Below are 21,575 nucleotides of genomic sequence, written 5' to 3' on the forward strand. Positions count from 1 at the left end.
AGACAATGTATCCTAATGACCTTTCCTCTTATGATACCATGAGGTCAACATTTTCGGTTTTGAGTGAAATATCTCCATAATCATTGGATGGATTTCCTGAATCTGTACACTAGCCAGCTCTAGTTTTCTTGAGATTTTGTAACACCTTCCTCCTTCTTTTCTTGACCAACAAATACAGTGTGTCAAACAAACTTTTGTTTGTGTCAAAACAAAAGTTTTCCAAACAACTCAATCCCTGAAGTCAAAGCCGAAAACCGAAGGTCCATCTGTTTAACAGCAATGTCAAATCCTCTCAGCCAAGTGCTGTGTAATTTGGAGGAGTTATGTCTTGATAACTAACTCTAACTCTCTTGAATAAATGTCTCAACTCTGCATGGTGTGCTGGGCTCGAGTCTACACAGGCTTCCTTAGATGCCAATACAGGCTGGTCGTATTAGTACCTGGGCAGGAAGCGGATAAGAGAAACAGAAATATTAAAAAAGCAACCCCAAACATAAATACTGCATGTTATAACTTGGCTAAGACTTATCCCAATTGAGGGAGTCCACACACAAAAAAGTTGTAAATGCCAATTTAGTTTATTTTAGGAAAATATGAAAGGAAGTGGAGATGTCAAGGCTGTCCAGCGGTCCAGTAGTCCAGTCCTGACCAGTAGTGGCCTGGGAGAGTTTTCCCTCCTGCAAGACGAAATGCAGGCAAAGTATAGTAAGCATGGATGGTGGACTGTCACACTCTACCATACATCAAATTACCATAAATACAGAGTGAGATTAGTGTCTTTTCTGGAATCCCAACAGAAATTAACTAACACCACGCAACATATCTGACCTTCCTAAACTCCCAATCAGTGAGCATGTAGTGGAAATGTAGTCACCTGGTGCCACTTGTTATATATTTAACTATGTGACGTCTCAGAGAAATCATTGCCATTTGGTGGGATCAGGGTACCATTGGCTGTGCACTGTCCACCCATCCTTGTAACCTTGAAGAAAAAGAACGTCCTGAAGCTAATCAGCTGCTGAGTGTCAGTGTCAGTGAAGGGAGCCCTCTGTATCTGCTCAACATGTATAAAGTGACTTCCTGTCTAAGTGGCCGGTGTGCAGGTCTCACTAGACAGGCCTTCTGTCTTCCTGGTTTGGCCAAATTTCACCGGGGAAGTGGTGAGTTATCATGGCTGCAAACAAAAAAAAACATAGTTTGTTAATTATGGTCTGTTGCCGATGCTAATGAAGAAGTAGTTTATGTAGCATTTATCTTGTAGCATTTATCTTTGACATAGTAAATATAGTAAGTGATCATATAGCTAAAATAATCCGCAAATTATTTTGTCTTTGTTAAACTCAGAAACCAGAGAACATTAGTTTAGATGTGTTTATTATAGGCTACAGTAGTAATTGGTGCACTACACTAGGTAACGTATTTACTGTTATTCAGTAACTGAGTCAGACAGACTTGTGTACATTATGAAAACAACTTCATATGGTGACATAAAAGTTAAGGTAACTGCATCAAATTAAAAACTGCACACAAATTACTGTCATTTTATCTAATTTGAAACATGAGTGGGTAAATATATGGTGCATTGAGAGTTAAGAACATGTTATTCAGACCTGTACATAATCTCCACTTTTCTGTGCTCAGGTGAAATGTTTATGCAGCAGCATTAATTTGATTTGATCATTTAAATAGACATGTTGTCATATAAATAGCCATGTAATAGGAAAAGCACAAGTGTTACTTACTAACATTAATAAAGGGTCAGTTCTACTCAAGAGTCCCAGTAAGTCTTGATAGTGTGATAGTGAGCCAGCGTTCACAATATCAGGACCCTGAAACCAAAGGAGATCAATAGAATTCAGTTTATTCATTTTATTTATACCTGTAAAAAGGTCTTTTGTGTGTTTGTCAGTCAGATCAGTTTTAGCTGATATTTTCCAGAAATGGGTCAACTACAAAAAAACAGGCAGCATGTTTTTCCTAAGTTGCACAATTTTAAGTTAATGTGGTTCAACCATCAACCAGGTTTTAATCCAATTAAATATTGACCAGATAATTCTGCAAGGTACAAGCATAATAAAAATTGTGCATCTGATAGGTATCCTTCTGTGGATAATAAGTAGCCTGGTTCCAGATTAGACTGACATCTGACTTTTTTTTTCAGCAATTCATTGACAATTCACTGAAAAAATACCAATGCAATTTGATTATTAGGCTTGAATGTAAGGTTTAAGAAAGAAAGTTAGGAGTTTTAGACTTCTGGGGAAATGTATTAATATATTGTCACTCAAACAACTCCCAAATGTCAGAAACAGAATCAGCTTCAGCCGATAAACGTGATCATCTGATGGAGTCTTCCTTGCAGCTCTTTCTGAATTTTGATTATTTTACAGGTGCAGTATGTCAGCAAACAGCCCTCAAATACTCTCCCAAAGACATCCCAGAGATGCCCTCATGCAATTTCAAACCAGAGGAGTACAAGGTAAGAGTGATGTGCTGTCCAGACAGTATCTAATGCACTGTTGGTGTCACAATGGCCACTTCAGTTTAAATACACAATAACACAATACGACTGCAGGGGGCAGTGTGCATAAGGACTGCTGATGGTGGTAAAAGTTAGCAATGCACAAATAAAAAGACTGCAAGCTGATTTAGGTTTTGAAAAACTTTATGAATATCTTATGAAGTTAAAAAAATTTAACATGTAAGGGCCTAGTTACACAAAACTGAAAATGCCACAGGGTTCCTTTTAAAGCTACAGAAAGACAGATTTCTCAAGGAAAACTGAGTCTTACTAAGAGTTTAGATGCTAGCGGCGCTGTGAGGTTGTGGACACAGGTGTGCATTTAACTAAATACTAACATACACACAATCACAATGTTGACATGCTGATGTTAACAGAAAACGTTTACCGTGCTACCCCTTTAAATTTAACATGCTAATATTTGCTAATTTTGGCTAAAGCTTATTCACGCATCCTTGTGAAATAGGTGGAGTCTTGGTGTTGTAGTATTCACAAGACTAATTGATGAACTACTAGAACAAAGGTGTAAATTTGTGTCAGGGTTCACCAAAGTTTAGCTCAACGCGAAAGGATTTACTTCACACCCCTGCTGGTGTGGTCGGGTCTTACATTCTGGCCTGCCAATGGCGCCAGAAGAAAAGTCAAGGGATCATATAAATCATCAAGATTCATCTTCTGGGCGTCATAGTTATCTGTACCAAATGTCATAGCAATCCTTCCAATAGTTGTCAAGACATTTCACTCAAAACACAACTCATTTGAGTTGAGAAAAGAAGGCCATGATCCTCCTATACTGTAACGTTAACCCCTCTCCGGTGTTTGTCTATGTCCAGGGTATGTCCAAAGACCAAATGATGGAGATCCGCAGGAAGAACTGCAACCCCATGACCATGAAGATTACCTACTATAAGAAACCAGTGTTCATCCACCAGGGACACATGCAATGGGTGTGGGATGTGGACGGGAGGCGATATCTGGATCTGTTTGCTGGTGTGGCTACTGTTGGTGTGGGCCACTGCCACCCGTAAGGTCCTTTTTTTCTTTGCTATTTCACACAGTAAAAATAGGTTTTATTCTGATTATATTAAGTATCCTGACTGTTCCTTGTTGCTCCTACACTGTGGTTACAGGAAGGTGATAGCAGCCACAACACAGCAGTTGAAGAGACTGTGGCACACTACTAACATCTACGTCCAACCTCCTCTCCATGAGTATTGTGAGAAACTGGCTTCCTACTTGCCAGATCCTCTTAAGGTACCATTGTGAAGTTTTATTTTGATCACCTGAGAGTTGGAGCCTGGATAAATATGTTGGCTGAAATTAAAATGTCTGCATCTCTCTCTTTCCCTGTCCAGGTGGTGTATCTGACCAACAGCGGCTCAGAAGCCAATGACCTGGCTATACTGATGGCTCGACTTTACACGGGCAACTTTGACATTATCACTTTCAGGTACAAGTGAATTATCCATAGAGATGTCCTTCTGTGCTTCAAATGAATCAATGGTATTTTGTGTTAATGCCCCAGAAAACTTGGGTGTGTATTAGTAACATTAATTAATCAATAAAAAAGCCGCAATCAAAGATAAACTTAAAGAAAATAAAACATTGTTCAACATCATTTATTGAGTATTTAACACTCGAAAACTAAGCCAATCTGCTTGATCTGGACTGTATAGGTGTGGTTTTCATATCAGTGTGCAGAGTCGTTTTCAGTCTGTCTTTCAAATAGATGTGACCGTTAAATTCACTAAGAGAAAACCAGAGTCACCTGAAGTCATGACAGTCCTGTAAACTGCAGCAGGTGTGCACGCAGCGTAACTAATCACATCACAGTTTACGGGACTGTCATGACTCAAAAAACTCAAAAAATCCACAAGCACTTTGTCCTTCTCTAGATTAACCTGATTTTTTTTTTCTTGGCTTTGCAATAGTTTGTACTTTTTCTCATTAATTGAAGGTTCCATTTGGACCAAAATAAATCCTTTCATGGACAGAGGATGCCATACACAAGTAAACAGAAGATCTATAAAAAAGATTCTGTATGAATATATTTGTGAGCCTGTTATATTATTCTTGTAATTCATTCAGTATGTCAAAACTTTAGAAGTTGATTGATAAGCAATCTTCTCTAAATGTTAAAAAAAAAAGGTTTCTGATTGGTTCTTGTCTTCCAGGGGATCATATCACGGTGGCAGCCCACAGACCATGGGTCTCACCTCCAACTCACCATATAAATACCCCATCGCCACTGGTTCAGGCTGCGTAAATGTATGTATGCTAGGGCTGCAACAATTAATTTAATTATCAATTAATCTGTCAATCATTTCATCAATTTATCATTCAGGCTACAAATAATAGTGAAAAACACCCAGCACAAATTATGAGAGCTCAAAGTATTATCTTCAAATTACTTGCTCCAAAACTCCAAAATATGCCTTTTTTGCTGAATCGGCAAATATTTGGTATTTTTTTCTTGATAAATGAGTTATAGGATTACTCAATTATCAAAATTATTGACATTTTACTGTCAGATGACTAATGGATTAATCAATTTGTTTCAGCAGTGATGTATGCATTAATGTCCCACAATGTCATGCCATAGGAAAACCGTACAATCCAAGCATAAAACACACATTAAAATTTGTATTTTAATGAGGTTGAAAAAATTGCGTCTCTGACTTGTTGCAATGTCCCATTGTGAGGCCGGTGGTGATAGTAGCTGTTCCGGTTGGTGGAGGGCTGTCTTTGGTCAGCCCGCTCTTCTCTTGACGTTGACAGTTTTGATTTTAGTTCATTAGTGAATAAAAGAAGCGGCTGGCAAAGTTCACATCTAGACCAATATTTCAAAGAGCTGCCACAAGTGCACCATGTGCTCTGCCCACAAAGTGAAAATATGTTTTTAGAAAGTTCTGCTAATGTATTAAAAATGAAAAACTGAAATATCTCATTCATATAAGTATTCAAACCCTTAACTCAGTATTTTGTTGAAGCCCCTTTGGGTGTCTGTGAACTGCCGTCTTCAGGTCTCTTGAAGTCTGAGCCACTCAAGGACAGTCAGAGACCTGTCCTAAAGCCACGCCAGTGTTGTTTTGGCTGAATGCTTTGGGTCATTGTGGTGCTGAAAGGTGAACCGCCACCCCACTCTCAGGTCACATGCACTGTGGAGCAGGTTGCTACAGGTGGACTCCAATCAAGATAATTAAAACAAACAGGATGCCCCTGACCACAATTTGAGAGATTTCAGTAGGGAGAATACAAACGTGTGCATTAATTGACCACATTAAATTTGCAACACCTCTGCTTATTTTGTATGAATTGGTGAAGGTGAATAATGCTGTGGCAGTATTCCAACACTCATGATAATTTCTTTGTGCTGCATCAATTATGAGTGGCTGTTACTGTCAGATTGACCCAACTGACTAGGCTTCTGCCCAATATACAGGCCGTGTGTCCTGATGTGTTCAGAGGTCCGTGGGGAGGAAGCCACTGCAGGGACTCTCCTGTGCAGACCATCAGAGAGTGTAACTGTGCCCAAGGTACACAAACACATGCATCCATGGCTCAACACACTCAGGTTATCTCTCTTGCACGCTCTCATAAAAAGGAAAATTCACCATAGTTGTCTGTGAGATTAAACATTATGTTCAACTTCCATTGGAAACTGCTTGTGTTGTTAGAGTGAATGCTTGACTTTTGATAGCGTACAGTCTGGATCCAAGGTTAAAGAACATTTATATTTTTTATTTATACCTAGTTTTATATTTCCGTATAGACCTCAGTAACAGCTGTGTATTTTAGTTAAATTGCCTGTTGTTTTGACAACTGGCCCCCTTCTTTAAAATTTGCTTGAAAGTAAGAGGGGTTAGTTTTATCCTAGAAAATCAGACAAAAGTGTTGAAGTTTCTGTATAAAGTTCTAAGTCTCCTACTTTTGACCATTTACCTCTTTTAACATTTTACAGTTTTTAGGAATTTGAACTATATGTGTCTCAGCCAGAGTCTATCTGGATGCTCAGTATTTTAGCATATTTTAGCAGTCATCTACATAGCTGTTTACATAAAGTATAATAACAGTATAAAGAATAATATCAGGCACATCAGAGTTAGTAAAACTAGAACTTAAACTCACCTTCACTCCATGGAGTCAAACTATTCAGAGTAAAATCCCAGAGGAAAGCCTGTTCTCAAGTATTTAAAATCTCATGCAGTAACAGATTTTGGTAAGAAGATTAACCCTATATTTTTTTAATATTGCATTTATATATGCAAATGTGTGTATTATTACTCTCACCAAAAGAAGTGTCCTTCATCACACAGGCCGCTGCATGGCAAATGACCAATACATTGACCAACTCAAAGAGACATTTGCTACTAGTGTCCCAAGTCGAATTGCTGCTTTCTTTGGGGAGCCTATTCAGGTACGATATTATGTTCTGGAGTAGTGATTTACCTTGAACATTAATATTTTTGAATGTACGTCATCAATGAGTAATTTTAACTGAAATCAGAAAAGTTCTTTGCTATTATGCCATCCATGTTTGTTGTTTTTTGGTCTTCGGTGCTCGTGTTCTTTAAGTTGGAACTATGGGATGTGAATGTGTTTGGTGTATGCAGGGAATGGGTGGAGCTGTGCAGTACCCTAAAAACTACTTCAAAGAAGCCTACAAACTAGTGAGAGAGAGAGGAGGGGTCTGCGTCGCTGACGAGGTTAGAGACACATTAAATTATTTTATGCTCAAATATAAAACACATAAGCTGCACTAACAGCCTCTATTATGCTTTGAGCAAGTTTCTTGGCAGAACCTGATTTCATTTTCCATCTCTTTGGCACAAATGTTTGCATAATATATAAAGAAATTAGAATTTTTATAACCAAGTAAATTTAATCATGTTTTGCACCTGACAGGTCCAGACTGGATTTGGGCGTACAGGAAGCCACTTCTGGGGTTTCCAGGGTCATGAGGTCCTTCCTGATATCGTTACAATGGCGAAGGGTATTGGTAATGGCTTCCCAATGGGAGCTGTTGTTACAACACCAGGTGAGATAATAAGACACAACTGCCTTGTTTGAAAATCTGCTTATATTTCCTTTAAACATAAATACAGGTTTGTTTGTTTGTTTGTTTTTTTTTTAAAAAAAAAGAGGCTGTGTGGTGCATTTCTCTAAATTATTTCCACTATTAAACAGTCAAGAAACACTGAAAGAGATGAGAAAGATGTATGGTCTTGTAAACTGTTTTCTATATGTATTGGAAAAACAGTTTGTGATAGTTACATAATAAAATAGAACAAGATTGAAGGTGCAACTTCCTGAAAGGTGCTAGATAAGAACTACAGAAACAGATGAGTAAAAAACACTCTTGAATATACATGATTTATATATACAGAACACCTCAGATACACGTCATACACACAATCATACCTCAGCTACTAATTGCAGACCACTCACCACCATCTGTGGTACATGTTATACACGTAACAGAGTAAACACAGGGTTGACCTCTTCAATTAAACGTACAGTACATCGGTTCTCTGCCTCATTTTTTATATGTTTGTGGTGACCTGATATCGAGTTCATGTTCTTTTGTCTTTCAACCATGAACAAATACAGATGAATGAAATATTGTTTTTCAAAAATCCTCTGGGTGGCATTTATGTAAAGGTTCAGAAACCAACATGAAAACATGTATTTTGAAAAATATATTGCCAGGCCAGGGTTTTAATTTGTGGCAGCAGTGAGTGGAGGCGTGAGCTTGTTTATTTGTGTGTTTTCCAGAAATTGCTGCTTCCTTTGTTAAGGCGTTCCACTTCAACACCTTCGGAGGAAATCCTGTGGCTTGTGCTGTTGGCTCATCAGTGCTTGATGTGAGAATTCATGTTCTCTTTCTAAATCGGTCGTTCACATCAGCACAAGAGTTCATTTTGATTAACTCTCTTGTGCCGATGTATAGGGGGGCATGTGTGTAAAGACATACAGAAAAGCAATTTTTCTACAATTCTAACAATTCTATTTTCACACATATTATGAAAATAGAGTTTAATAGTTTCTAAAGGCATCCAATCTCTGTGGGTGGAGTATATGGGCACGTGCCCCCTCAAATATTTCTCTGGTGGTACAACACACTGCCTGCCTATGGCTTGTAAGCTACAGCACTTTTTTTTTTTTTTACTTTGTCTCTCATTCCCCTTCTGAGGCTCTGTTTGGCAGCTGCTGTCAATCAAACGCAGACACCAATACGCCCTTCCAGCAGATTGGACAGAAAATGAGTAATTCTGATATTTCCAATGAGACCTTTATTTTTTTTTTAATAATAAAAATCAGTTGATAATATAATATGAAAATATAAAAAGTTTTTGACTTCAAAAACTAAATGTGACATTAACAGACAGATTTTTACTTAACAGGTTATCAAAGAAGATGGCATACAGCAGAACTGTCTGGATGTGGGCACCTATCTGATGACAGAAATGGCAAAACTCAGAGACAAGTACGAGATCATCGGTGACGTCCGTGGAAAAGGCCTGCAGATCGGTGTGGAAATGGTCAAAGACAAGGTACTGAATTTGGTACAGAAGTGACAATCCCCCCCTCTTCACATGCCTGTACAACGTGTGTATGTGTGTGTGTGTGCTGTGCCTCCCGGGGGCATGGTTCAGCATTGCCCCAGTTAACCATTAGCTGGAGCAGCAGTGACCATCTGTAATTGTGAACAGAACAATCTCTGCTGCACTGCATGTGCTACTGTCTGAAGTCCTGATTAGTACTCCTCGTAAATGCAATTGTTCCTAAATTTTCCCTGAAATCGTTTTAGAAAATTATAGCCGTGTATTTGCAGCATGACTGGATGTTTGTCCTTCACCTCGTATTGCATATTAACCGATACTGTTTTTATTAATTCCATTAAATCTAGTAGATATTGTATTTGAAAAGGGAACAAACAGTTTGGTGATGCTTGTAATGTTCAATTTACTTGCGTCTTTTTATTGGACTTTGCAGTGCTGTTAGGCAAATATCCTGCTATGTCTTTCAGTCTTTGAGTCAATTTTTTTCTTTTTTTTTTCTCAACATTTGTGAGCTTTCCCCTTTGCTACATTGCATAATTTGTCCATAACTGCCAGCAATTTAGGCAGCTGTTTTCTGGGCTCTCTAATTCCATAATTTGCTTTCATTAGATCTGGAAACACTCTCTTAGCTGCTTTTTGTAGTTGTAATGTAGTGTTCTCTGCTAGAGGTGATGGCACACCAGTTGTTAGCACTGCAAAATTGTAATATAACAAGATCAGAAATCATGATGACCGATACCAAACTCTGGATAATAAGAGCCTCAATGAATATAGTCAGTCTAACACTTAATACTCCAGTCTTAAAGATAACCAGTGACTAATAAACACCTGTTAGCTTCATCCAGTTAGATTCAGATTTATTAACATGTTTCTATTATTTTGTCCAGCCCCTATATTGTAAGTGTCCCCCACAGATAAAGAAATTGTCTGTTTTTACTACTGTACACTATCTGACACCATTCATGACATCTTGCATGGATTTGGAGAAATGTTTAATCTCACCACTCCACTTTTTAGTGAAAAATACCATTTATTACTTTGGATCACAGTTCAAATAAGTAACTGATTGATGGCGAGGAGGAATCATTATCCCTTTGAGTGTTTTCTTCTACCTTGTTATTGTTGGGTGTTTTTACCTCTCAGCTATTATCGGTCTGGAACTTGTAGATGTAATTAACTAATAGCAGAAATTTCTTGCAAACTTGCACACAGATGCTTACGTTGATGATAGCTCAGTGTCGGTTCTCGTGTGGGTGTATGCGCCCTTTCCGACCTCTTGTAAAGCCTCTGAGGCCATTTAACAGTCAGTGAAGTAACAAACAAACAATGTGAACATTTCTGAAGTGCCTGTGTCCAAGCAACTAACCACTAAGTATCATTTATATAACACATCCAGCCTCATCCACACTTTCATCTCTCCTCTATCATCCACAGGCCAGCAGAACCCCGCTGTCACCTGAGGCAATGAGCGTGATCTTTGAGGACATCAAGGACATGGGAGTCCTGATAGGGAAAGGTGGAGTGTATGGACAGGTAAGAGCACTCACCTTGACGTAGCCTGTCCCCCTGTCAGTTTATATTCACAGTTTTAGCTTAACTCTGAAGGGAAAATAAATGGAAGTCATAATGTTATAAAGAGAATAAAGTTGCAATTTACAAGAAAAAATCATATTTTTAGAATAAAAAATTGCAAGAAAAAAAGGTTATAGTATTTCAATAAAGTTGTAATTTTACGTTATGTTTATTTTAATACTGAGTTGAGAGCAGTGTCTCAGTTTAAATGTTAGATGAGGAGGTTGTATAAATACCTTAAAGCCGTGACAACGACAAAACGTAGTTAAAGGTTAAATATAAAAGTCAAAAGGTTAAAAGTCAAAGTCACAAATAAAACTGAACACCTGCTTCTGTAAGTCATTTAAAACTTCTGATGAGAAATTTATCTTAAGAAAGTTTGTTTTACGAGAGAAAAGACCTCAAGGATGCATAACTGTAGTGCATAAACCCTCCTCTAAGCTTTATACAGTCATACACTCAGTTATCCAAAAATCAGAGAAATGCAATGTAAAATAAATAGTAGTCTGATCTGCTCAGTCTCATCATAACATACAATGTTTTTGTTCTTGAAATATAGTAACCTTCTTGGAGCAAATACTGTGACTTCATATTATGATTGTTTTCTCATAAAATTTTAGATTTTATTCTGGGAGTAAAATAACTTTTTAGTCAGGCAGCAGAATGCAATATTTTAACAATTATTGGAAGGATTGTCATGAAATTCGTGGCAGACATTCACTTTCCCCTCTAGTGCCATCATCAGGTCAAATTTAGCAGAAAATCAAATTTGTACATTGTGAGCATGCTGATGTTAGCGTTAAGCTCAAAGTACAGCCACCAGCATGGCGATTATACTCTTTTTTAGTACAACTTTACTCTTGAAATCTCAGGTTTCTCTTTCCTTAATACTCAGTGGTAAAACACAGCCGGCTCCTACATCAAAGTAGATTTTTAATACAACCTTGCTTCAACTAAGAGGCAAGTTCCTTTCAGTAGTGGCTTGACAAAAAGATCCACACTACAGGATTTCTGCCATCGTTTCGTGATTCTTTGGTCCAGCTGCAGTATCCTTTGATTGACACCATCTTTGGTCATTTTGTCTCCATCTCTGCTCATCAGTCTTCACTATAAACAGACAATTTTGATGTCTACACAGCACATTGCTTCTACCGGCTTTAGAAGATAAAATACTTCATACTATTTCATGTGTAATTGCTATAAAAAACTGTTCATTCACAAAGTAACAAAGTGTAAATCTGCAATCCTTTTTACAATTTAATTTTCTCTGATTTAAACCTTCGTCATCACCTCGGCCTCACCTTTGAGATCTCTTCTGTTAAAAATAATTTCAGTTGCAATTACGGCAGTTTTCCATACATGACAGTAAATAAGTACCATATGAGCCAATTCTACATTTCAATACCTACTGGAACTAATTCTAGTCCACAGGATACTGATGTGTAGATTAACTTCACTATTTCACCTTCTCTTCCTCTAACATGTGCCAGAACCGGCTGAAGTGCCTCCTTCTTCAGTAAGGTTACGAATGTTTTCCTGGTAATCTTGTGCTAATCAGCTTCTTTTCTTTTTTTCCCTTTTCTCACCACTTCAGACGTTTCGTGTCCAACCCCCCATGTGCATCACAAGGAAGGACGTAGATTTCTTCCTGGCAGTTTTTAACAAGGCCATCCACAACTACATGGATGGAAAATGAACGGCTAAATCATGCAATGTCAATCATTTTACAATCTGCTTTTTATCATTATAAAGACACTTGAGCTGCAGTCATTCCTGTTCAGGCAGAGTTCATTTTGCTCCAGTGCTTGAATCTGACACCTTTATGATTGTTATGCAATGAATCTTTGTGAACACGCAATGTGTTACCGACTGTGAATGTAATAATTATCGCAGTTTAATGACAACCATTTGTGCTTCGACATATTTGCTTCAGTATCTCATTTTTTTTCTGTCTCACCAATAAAACAACAGATAAAAAAGTGTGGTTATATGATTGATACAGACACATCCAACATAGTTTATTCTCAGACGTGGTTACTAGAGGCATTAATGCAAATTATACCGACATGCAGTATCACCTCTAATGTTATGATAGGAAAAAAACAGCTTAATTGTTGGCTGCGGTAACCAAGGGAGACCATTCCTAAAATAGTAAAGGATCTGATAACGGGGATAAATGTGTATCCAGTGCACAGCCTTGTATGTTTTTCTCCACTGGTTCATCAATTCAGAGGATCTTAGAAGTCATGGGGAAAAAGGTGCTGAATTACTTTGTTATAGCAGCCATAAAAAAAAAGAGTCTCAGTGTCACACAATTTCGCAGTTGTCTCACTGAACATGATTATTATGTAATTTTAAGAAACTATCTTCACGCAGTCGGCCAATCCAGTCCATTAAAGTCCACTTTCAAAGGCTTGTTGTCTGTCTGTTTATTTATTTTCCTACTGACAGACGTCCCAAAAGCGTTGTTTCCTCCCTGCTGAGTCAAACTCTTTCAGGTTCAGATGAAGATGTGTTATCTGTTCTTCTTTTTGTCTTTTTTGCTCTTGCTCGCGGAGCTGTGAGCGGCGTTTGAGTGGAGCGCGGAGGCGTGGCCGCTGGTCTTCAGGTGGTCGAACAACTTGTTTCGGGTGGGGAACTCGTAGTTACACGTCACACATCGGAGGTTTACTTCCTTCTGGAGGGTGGGAGAGGAGAGGGGGGGTAGTGATATGTGGATAATTTTTTTTTTTTTTACAGTGAGTGCCATTTTAAAAGTTTTTTTTAAGTACAGTTAAAAAAAAACACTTTTCTGAATCTTTCTTTTTGATAATTAAGAGGTGGGAAAGGAAAATCGAAACACTGACAAATATGCAAGTAGGCAGAGGAGATCTGTTATAATAAAACTGATTAAGTTAAGTTTTGGGTTTTACTGTACAAACCTCAGGACATTGTTCTCCTGTGTGAGACTTGACATTCTTTGGTTTGTCTTTTCCTCCTCCCTTCTTTCCTTTTGTCTTCCCGGAGCTGCAGAGGCAAAGCAGAAAAATACAACACATTACATTTTATAACACAATTAACTTGTGTTATTTATTTTAGAAATAAACTGTCATGTGTTCAAGAAAGAATTTTAAAATCTTGGATAAGAACAGGTTTCTATATGTCATAAATATCATTTGAATATCATTTTTCTGTTATGAACGTTGTGCCAAAAACTGAATGAGAATATTTGACCTTTTTTTTCACGTAGCGTGGCCGACATAATTTTTAATTCTTTGTTTATACTCGGTCAGATTGGATTCCTGTTTGTCTGAAAACAGGAACCTGATCAGAACCCAACAGGAACCACAGCAGCAGGAACAGGAATACAAACAGTCTTCAAAAGTCTAATGAGTGGGAACATTTTTTAAAACACTGATGAACAGGGGACACCCATGTATGTAAAGTTTCGGGCCTAAAATAAAGTCTAATACAGATTGGGTGATTCCATTAACATATTTAAAGCTGCACTTATCAAAATTTTTAATCAAAATATGATAAATGAATTGTGTGAAAGGTGTCAAAGTGACTTTATCACCCAACTCTGCAGATCCCCTCATCTCTAAGGAGCTTTATAGCATCTTTAAGCTCATTCTTTGATTTTACGACTCACAAACTCTGCTCTTATCAAGCTCGTTTTCTGCAGGCAGCTGTTTTCAGCTCGGATGAACCCACTGTATGCTACCTCCCTGGCAGCAAATGGCAGAGAGACAAAGTTAGCAGTTAGGAGACCAAAAATAACTAAAAGGAGACTGAATACTGGATTTAATATTCATCAGGCAGCCAGAAACCCGACTCCAAATGAATACTTATGTTTCTCTGTGTCTGCTGGAGGTGTAAATGGGAACATTTGCCATGACAGATATTGTGTTTTCTGCTTCTTCTGCTGCCCCCAAGTCAACAAATATTTAGTACGTGCAGGTTTAAACATTCAGTACTAATGTAGCATACTAGCATTTACTTGGTCCCGTCTGAGGAAAAAGTGTATATATAAATTTTGCCTGCCTCATTGGATAAAATCTAATAAGGTTTAAAAGTGGAATAGCTGATTTTTTTGGCCACTTGGGGGCAGCAGAAACACTGACATATCATATTGTTTAAAGTTACACATCCTGCAGTTAAAGAGCAACATTATCATTCATTCATTCTGTTTCTACCTGGTGACTTTAAGTCCAATATTCACTCTCGTTTAGTTCTGTTTTTGGTCCCTACCAACTCCTGAGGGAAATATCTGGCTCTTAAGCTAAATGCTCCACTATGTTCACCAGCTGGTTGCTAACTGTGTCTGTTTGGTGCTGAGCAGACAGTATTCGGAGGGTTTTTAGAGCTTTTTTGCACTAAAAATAGCTGCCTGCTGCGGCTGAAAACAGAGCTGTGACGGTTAAACAGTAAAGTTGCAGTCTGGACAGTTTAACAATGAGCTAAAACTCGCTATAAACTCTGTGGAGCCGAGGGGAGCTGCAGATATGGGTGATAATTCTCTGTAGGTTCATCACTTTGAGCGACGACTCTCACATTACTCGTTGTCTTTTAACACATTACAATTATAAAAATGATGAGAGTACAAACAGTGACTGTATCTAGTAGCATGAAGAACAACTGGCCGACCTCTTGGCTTCCGTGGGAGGGAGTTCATCCTGCTGCTCGGGCTCTGTGGGGTCCGCTGACTTCTCGGGGGCATCTTCATTGCATGTGGTCAGCGTTGGTTTCTCCTCCTCCTCCTCCTCCTCCTCCTCTGGAGCACTCTGCTTTAGTGGAGGAGAACATGAATAGAGAGGGCTTTTAAGGAGGGTTCACTGAACCAGGCACAGCCGCTTGAAAGAAAAGATATTACTCACATGCACTACTTTCTGCTGTTTCTTTTTCCTCTTTTGCTTTTTGGAGAGCCTGTATGGGTGGAAAGAAAAATGTCAGCGAGACAACTAAGAAATCATATGAAATGCTGACACATCATCAAGTTCTAACTGTTATGGAGAAACGCTGATCAATGGTCAACTCATCAGTGAAGAAAGCGTCCAGGAGCCTTTGATGTCTTCTGCTGAGAATATTTATTGAACACTGGGCCAAGCAGTGAACAGAAACTTTATCAATCACAGTTTTCTGTGCATTGATGTTGTCTCTAATGCTCTGACTTTGGTCTTTAAACCCCACAAATACTATACGCCCAGAAATGGTCAAACTCAATGCATCTACAATATGAGAAATGACTCTATTGGTTCATTAGTTTCTAAACAGGGAAATGTTTTTACCCGAGTTAGTTCAGTCACATTTCATAGAGTTTGGAGCCGCTGTTGTCTGATTATGCCGATGGAATATATGCAGTCATCTATCTGTGGTGTCTAGGGAGTCGGGCAGTCACCCCCTCTGACCTTGGTAACCACGGCAACGCTGACTTACCCTTTATCAGAAAGGCTTCCGCTTCCCCAAACATCACAGACAGCTGCTCTGAGTCTTAAGGAGAGAAGACAGTGTCTCCTTCAGCTTCAGATTTAGTGTTGCTTACTGGGAGACCTCAAGGCCAAAGCTTTTCCCAGTATAACCCAATTTGTAACCCCTTAAATTAGAATTTTCCACTAACCCTAACCACACTAACTAACACTAACCACTCCAACAACCAGGTGAAAATACATTTTTTTTTACAATTACATTCGGCATGAGATACATACTTTTGCCTCGGCTTATCTTCCTCCTCCTCCTCTTCTTCTTTTTCTTCTTCCTCCTCTTCCTGCTCATTTTCCTCCTCTCTTCCCTCCTTTTCGTCCGCGTTCAAACCGAGTGAATCCTCTTCTTCCTCCAGCTGTTGCCGTAGCAACGCCACCATCTCCCGGTGCTTTTTGGATTTTTCATGGTTTTTCATGCTGTAGAGACATAAAAATGCATTAAGAGCATAGACTTAAGTTAACAGTGTATACAAGTCGTTTACAGATTTACATTATTATCACCAAAGAGTATTAATAGAATCATTTTATATGTATATAATTATATATAATTAGTATAACTTTCTCATTTAAGTGAATGGGAAGGTGTGTCCAAACTTTTGACCGGTTCTGTATATATATATATATATATATATATATATATATATATGTATAATTAGTATGAGTATACATATAAAATTCATCCATGGAAATTAGCTCAATCAAGGAATTATACCCATGGCAATGAATCATTTCTAACCATTTGTCTCAAGTGTGCAGTACAACTGAGTACGAAATGAGACGAGAAAAAAAAACCACATCAACAGCTCCGAGCAAGTCGATGAGTCACAGCCAAATCAATTAGTAAATTCCCACAACACATGTAAACAACCGCAACCAATGAACTTGTCATTCTAGCTTGACTATTAGTTTTTCTCCGTTGTTCAGACTGATTATTAGAAACAAAAAAACGTCATCACAGACAGCAAATAGAAAAAAAAACATTTATTTTTCAACAAAGTACATCTAGTCCACACCTACAATCATCTAGTAGTGATGAAAAATATAAATAAATGACTCTGTGTACTCTCTATATTGATAATTACTACTCCATATCTTCTACATCAGGCCATTGATTTTCAGTCACATCACACCTCCTGTCCCCTCCGGCCAAACACACACACAAAAAGGCTTTGTGTGACTTTCTAATGTGGTGCTGCAATCAATGAAAGTTAACTGAGTGCTTTTAAAGTTATGTTGACTGCCTGCTGACCAAACATTACTAAAATCTTAGCGAGGTGCATTAATACGTAGTTCCAGAAAGCAGCAAATAGAGGCTGAGTGGGAGGGAGGATACTCACGCTTTATCTGATTTGAAGGATTTGTCGCAGGCTGGGCAGTAAAGATCATCAAAATAGTCGATCAGTTCCTCTCCATCAGGCTGCTCTGCATTTGTGACCACACACACACACACAAAAAAAACAGAAAAAGCACATAATACCTTATTCATTAACGAGTTATTACTAATAAAACATCCCTTGAGAATTTAAATCTGTGGAAATGACTGAAAACATAATTGGTTTGTCTAATGGGGAAAAAACACACGCAGCCCACGCTGACCAATCACAGTTCTTGCAGTCTCTGTATGTTATTTCTGTAGCCGCTGTAGGTGCGACGTAACCACTTATCACAGAAATATAAATAACACAGACTCTTACTGACCTATTCCTTCTTCACTGGTCTTCTCCCGTGTCTCCATATCCAGCTCTTCTTCCTCACTCTCTGATGCATCACCGAACTCCTCTCCGTACTGAGCCTCTATCTGCTGCAGCTCCTTCTCGAGTTCAGACATGGCCGCCCAGCTCTGCTCCTTGTACTCCTCTGCCAGTCTTGGATGGACAGACAGAACAGTATTATGAGTATGAGGAGGACATACGATAGCATAGAAATACGTAACACATTTAACCCAACTCTCCATCCCTTACTCACTTGGCCTGGTTGAGCTTCTGCTTCCGCCTAAGCTCCTCCATCTTCTTGATCTTCTCCGCGTTCTGTTCCTCCACCAGCTTCCTGTGGGCCTGGACCCGCCGGTCACGCTTGCGAACGAAAGCCACTAGCTGTCGCACCAGCTCGTTTCGCTCTTTTCGAGCCTTGTCTCGGGTCTTCTTGTTCTCCTTCTCCATAGCCCTTTTCTCCCAGCGGTTGGACGCCTGCCTCGTATCGTACTCCTCCTTCCAGGCAAAGTTTTTCCGCGTGCAGAAGCTCTGCCAGAAGCCGTAAAATACGTGCACTACCTGTAATACGGAAAGAGAAGCTGATTAAGTATCCCTCTTTACTGGTTCATGATTAATATTTCAGTCATGTTATGTTTTAAACTGAATTGTATGTGGAACTCATATCATCCATCAGAGGAACAACATCATGACACATGTTTTAAGTATGGGGCTGTCTTACGGTATCATAGTCACTCTGAGAGTCTCCGAAGGGAGGAAACTCTTCCTCCTCTTCCTCATCGTCCACCCTGCCATGCTCCGTCTCCTCCTTAACAATAGACTCAAAGAGATTCCTGTAGACTGTGTAGAAGCCCTAGAGAGGGCGAGTGAATGAAAACAAGAGGGAACAATAAGAGAGGAAATTAATGTGCATAATTCAAAGCGCATGCAGAATATCTGTCCACACAATCATGAAGGATAAAGCTGCCACCTCCAACCTGGACAGAGAGTGCTGTGTGTTCTTACGTACTGAAAATAAGACTGGATGTTTTGTTTTTTAAAGTGGAGGATTATTTCCAGCTTGCCCACTATCCTACAGCTGATGTTAATGTTGTCATGGCTTTTTTATCTGCCTTTTGATAATCTCATTACACCCTCTCACTTGTACACTTATCCAGCGAGGACAGACAGTCTGACCTGTTATTTAACTGAGTGGTGCCAAAGTTCCTGGGTTACCCTGACCTTTTTTTAAAAATCAGGAGATATCCAATCAAATTCTCTGGTATGTGTTTTGAGTTGAAGATTGCATTTTCTAAGCCATTCGCAGTCATACGTTTCTCTGTGCTGATAGAGACGACGCCTGCACGCCTTAATGGAAGGCTATTTCATTTCACACATTCAAATAATTCTCTTGGGAACAATGTTAAAATCACTGATTCTGACTTTATATGGCTCTAAAAACCTTAGACTATGTTCCAAAAATAGTTTTTACTTTCCCTCCTTTTATTGCCAAAATACATTTTCAGTCTGGACGTACAATAGATAAAGTAGGGAAGAGATTGATCTATGCTGACCACATACCATATGGTAACAATTTGTTTATCCTCCACAAAATTAAACTCCAGCATGTGGCAGATGCAGATCCTGTTTTCTGTTAAGATTGTCTTTGTTTGAAGAAAGTATCTTAAAAGAACTGCTTGTGAGTACTGATCTTTGCATACATGACCACAAACCTTCTCATCATCTCCGTATCCAGAGTAGCAGGTAACCGTGAAGTACTGCAGCAGGTCGATGCTATCATCTTCATAGTCTCCACTCAGTCCTCCTTTCAGCAGCGCCTCTCTGTGATTGTCATACCTGCCACGCAGGAGGAAACAGAGACATCATGCACAAGCCAAACTGCAACTGTCTGTATATAAAGCAGCAGACAGTGAAAATATTGTGAGTCAGGGAGAGATGTGCTGCTGAGGGTAGACGGTGATGACGAGGTAAATTTGTACAAACCAGGCTCTCTCCTGTGGGTCACTCAGGACATCATACGCCGCCTGAATCAACTTAAACTGCTCCGCTGCTTCCTCGGCATTGTCCAAGTTCTTATCTGGAAATGTCAGAAGTATATCAAAAGGTCTGAATATGATTTGACATTTTGACAGGCAAGTCTGAAAGCATATCAAGTCACACAGCCCGGGCCAAAGGAGATTCAGGAGTATTTTTGTTTATTGTTTCACTTTGGGAGCCTGAAAGCTCAACCTACACTACATTTCAAAAGCAATTTTTAAATTCTTATTGTTTTACAAAATGTCATGAAAATAAAACGTTTGGGATTCAAAACTTGCCAATTTCACCATCACAATGTAATGTCGTAAGACGTGAATGAATGTCACACCATTCTTATCTATAACGTTAGCTAGCACTGTTGGTAGTGGTGCCTCTATTTAATTAAAAAATAAAGAGGCGAATTCTACTTTAAATACTTGAGGATAACTGGGTACTCTCCTACTAACTGCCACCACTTACCTGGATGCCATTTCAGTGCTAATTTACGATAAGCTTTCTTCAACTCGTCGTCTCCTGCGTCCCGTTTCACTCCCAAGATTTCATAATGACACTTCATTGTTCACTTACTAATGAGAGAAACTTGAAACGGGGATAAATATTCAGTAAATGTTGTGAAAAACGTTGTCCCAGACTAGGCTAGCTTTAGCATTTGGCTAACTGTTAGCATGCTAGCGACCGGTAAACATCTCTAATTTATCTCCGAAACTTCACAGATGATGGCGACAACATTGTAATGTTTGGGCTTTACATATTCAAATCCGTGCAAAGCTGTATATCACTGACAAAGCTTCTATAGTATTTATTTATATTTAAATAGTCACTTTACGACCGGTAAACCATGGCATGGATGGACTGTCCTGTGCCGTTACAGTCTCGCGAGAATTCGTCTTCTTTTGCATTATAATCTCGGCTGACTTGAAGCTACAACCGCTTATTGCTGCCCTCCACAGCTCAAAATGAAGATCGTATTCAGTTGATAACTTTAAGATCCCCTCCAGGCATATTTTAAGATGTATATAAAATACTCTACTTTGAATAATAATGTGTGTCTGATATGTTTTTCCCACAAAAAATATAATAAACTTGTTAAAATCCTTAAAATGGCATCTACTCCCTCATTGAATATTCCAGAGTCTATGAATATGCAAATATATAAATATATTTCATTTCAGAAGTTTAACTACTTCACAGAAAATATATTCAGCTTCACTGTTAAGTAAATTCTCAGTGTATGTGCTCTGGAGGCTTCACGTTTCCACATCACACTTGTGTATGTTGAATAATGGACCACAATTGGCTCCAAAACATTTGTGATGTCAGAAATCATGCTCATTGACCCGCCCCCTTAAAATGATATTTTCAATGAGCACAGAGACACTTTCCACTTTCAGCAGTTGAATGTGAAAACAGCCTTCTAATGTCAAACTCTGCACATACATCATTCTGCATGGTGAAGCTCAAACATCCAACTGTAGGAGCAAGAAGAAAAACATATTTTTGATTGAGGGGGACTTTAAATATTGTTGATTATTATTACTAGGCTCTACCCTCTCAGTGTTCTTCTAACGCAACCGCAGAGATATTTTCCTCAACTGAATTAGAAGAGCAGAGATGATAGTATGTGAAAGGTCACCAACACTCAGTTTTTATCTGTATTGGATCCGTATCACAGAGGACGCTGCATACATCAGACAAACAATGAGGATTTTTTAGG

At 38.8% G+C, this 21,575-nt stretch overlaps 2 protein-coding genes across 3 annotated transcripts; one reads left to right on the plus strand and one right to left on the minus strand.

Moving 5' to 3' along the window:
* The first annotated feature begins 964 nt into the window (after nt 1–964).
* LOC137170472 (alanine--glyoxylate aminotransferase 2, mitochondrial-like) lies at nt 965–12,533 on the plus strand. The gene is made up of 14 exons (XM_067573895.1): nt 965–1,160; nt 2,391–2,479; nt 3,355–3,545; nt 3,652–3,775; nt 3,877–3,971; nt 4,696–4,789; nt 5,964–6,057; nt 6,838–6,938; nt 7,135–7,227; nt 7,427–7,559; nt 8,297–8,385; nt 8,926–9,075; nt 10,519–10,617; nt 12,251–12,533. The coding sequence occupies exons 1-14, from the start codon at nt 1,064–1,066 to the stop codon at nt 12,350–12,352; spliced, it is 1,551 nt and encodes a 516-aa protein (XP_067429996.1). The 5' UTR covers nt 965–1,063; the 3' UTR covers nt 12,353–12,533.
* On the minus strand, nt 12,517–20,751 carry dnajc21 (DnaJ heat shock protein family (Hsp40) member C21). Of its 2 annotated transcripts, none has more exons than XM_067573893.1 (12): nt 20,321–20,751; nt 19,808–19,901; nt 19,537–19,660; nt 18,546–18,677; nt 18,081–18,385; nt 17,814–17,980; nt 17,453–17,537; nt 16,341–16,532; nt 15,513–15,561; nt 15,283–15,419; nt 13,578–13,662; nt 12,517–13,333 (listed from the first exon to the last, which is right to left on the minus strand). In XM_067573893.1, exons 1-12 carry the CDS (start codon nt 20,415–20,417, stop codon nt 13,172–13,174), a joined length of 1,629 nt encoding a protein of 542 aa, XP_067429994.1. In that variant the 5' UTR covers nt 20,418–20,751; the 3' UTR covers nt 12,517–13,171. The 2 variants fall into 2 exon arrangements, with proteins under 2 accessions (XP_067429994.1, XP_067429993.1); XM_067573892.1 differs by having other exon boundaries at nt 15,283–15,422.
* Between the last annotated feature and the right edge of the window lie 824 nt (nt 20,752–21,575).

Source organism: Thunnus thynnus, chromosome 19 (genome assembly GCF_963924715.1).
Source record: "Thunnus thynnus chromosome 19, fThuThy2.1, whole genome shotgun sequence".
NCBI classification, from domain to species: domain Eukaryota; kingdom Metazoa; phylum Chordata; class Actinopteri; order Scombriformes; family Scombridae; genus Thunnus; species Thunnus thynnus.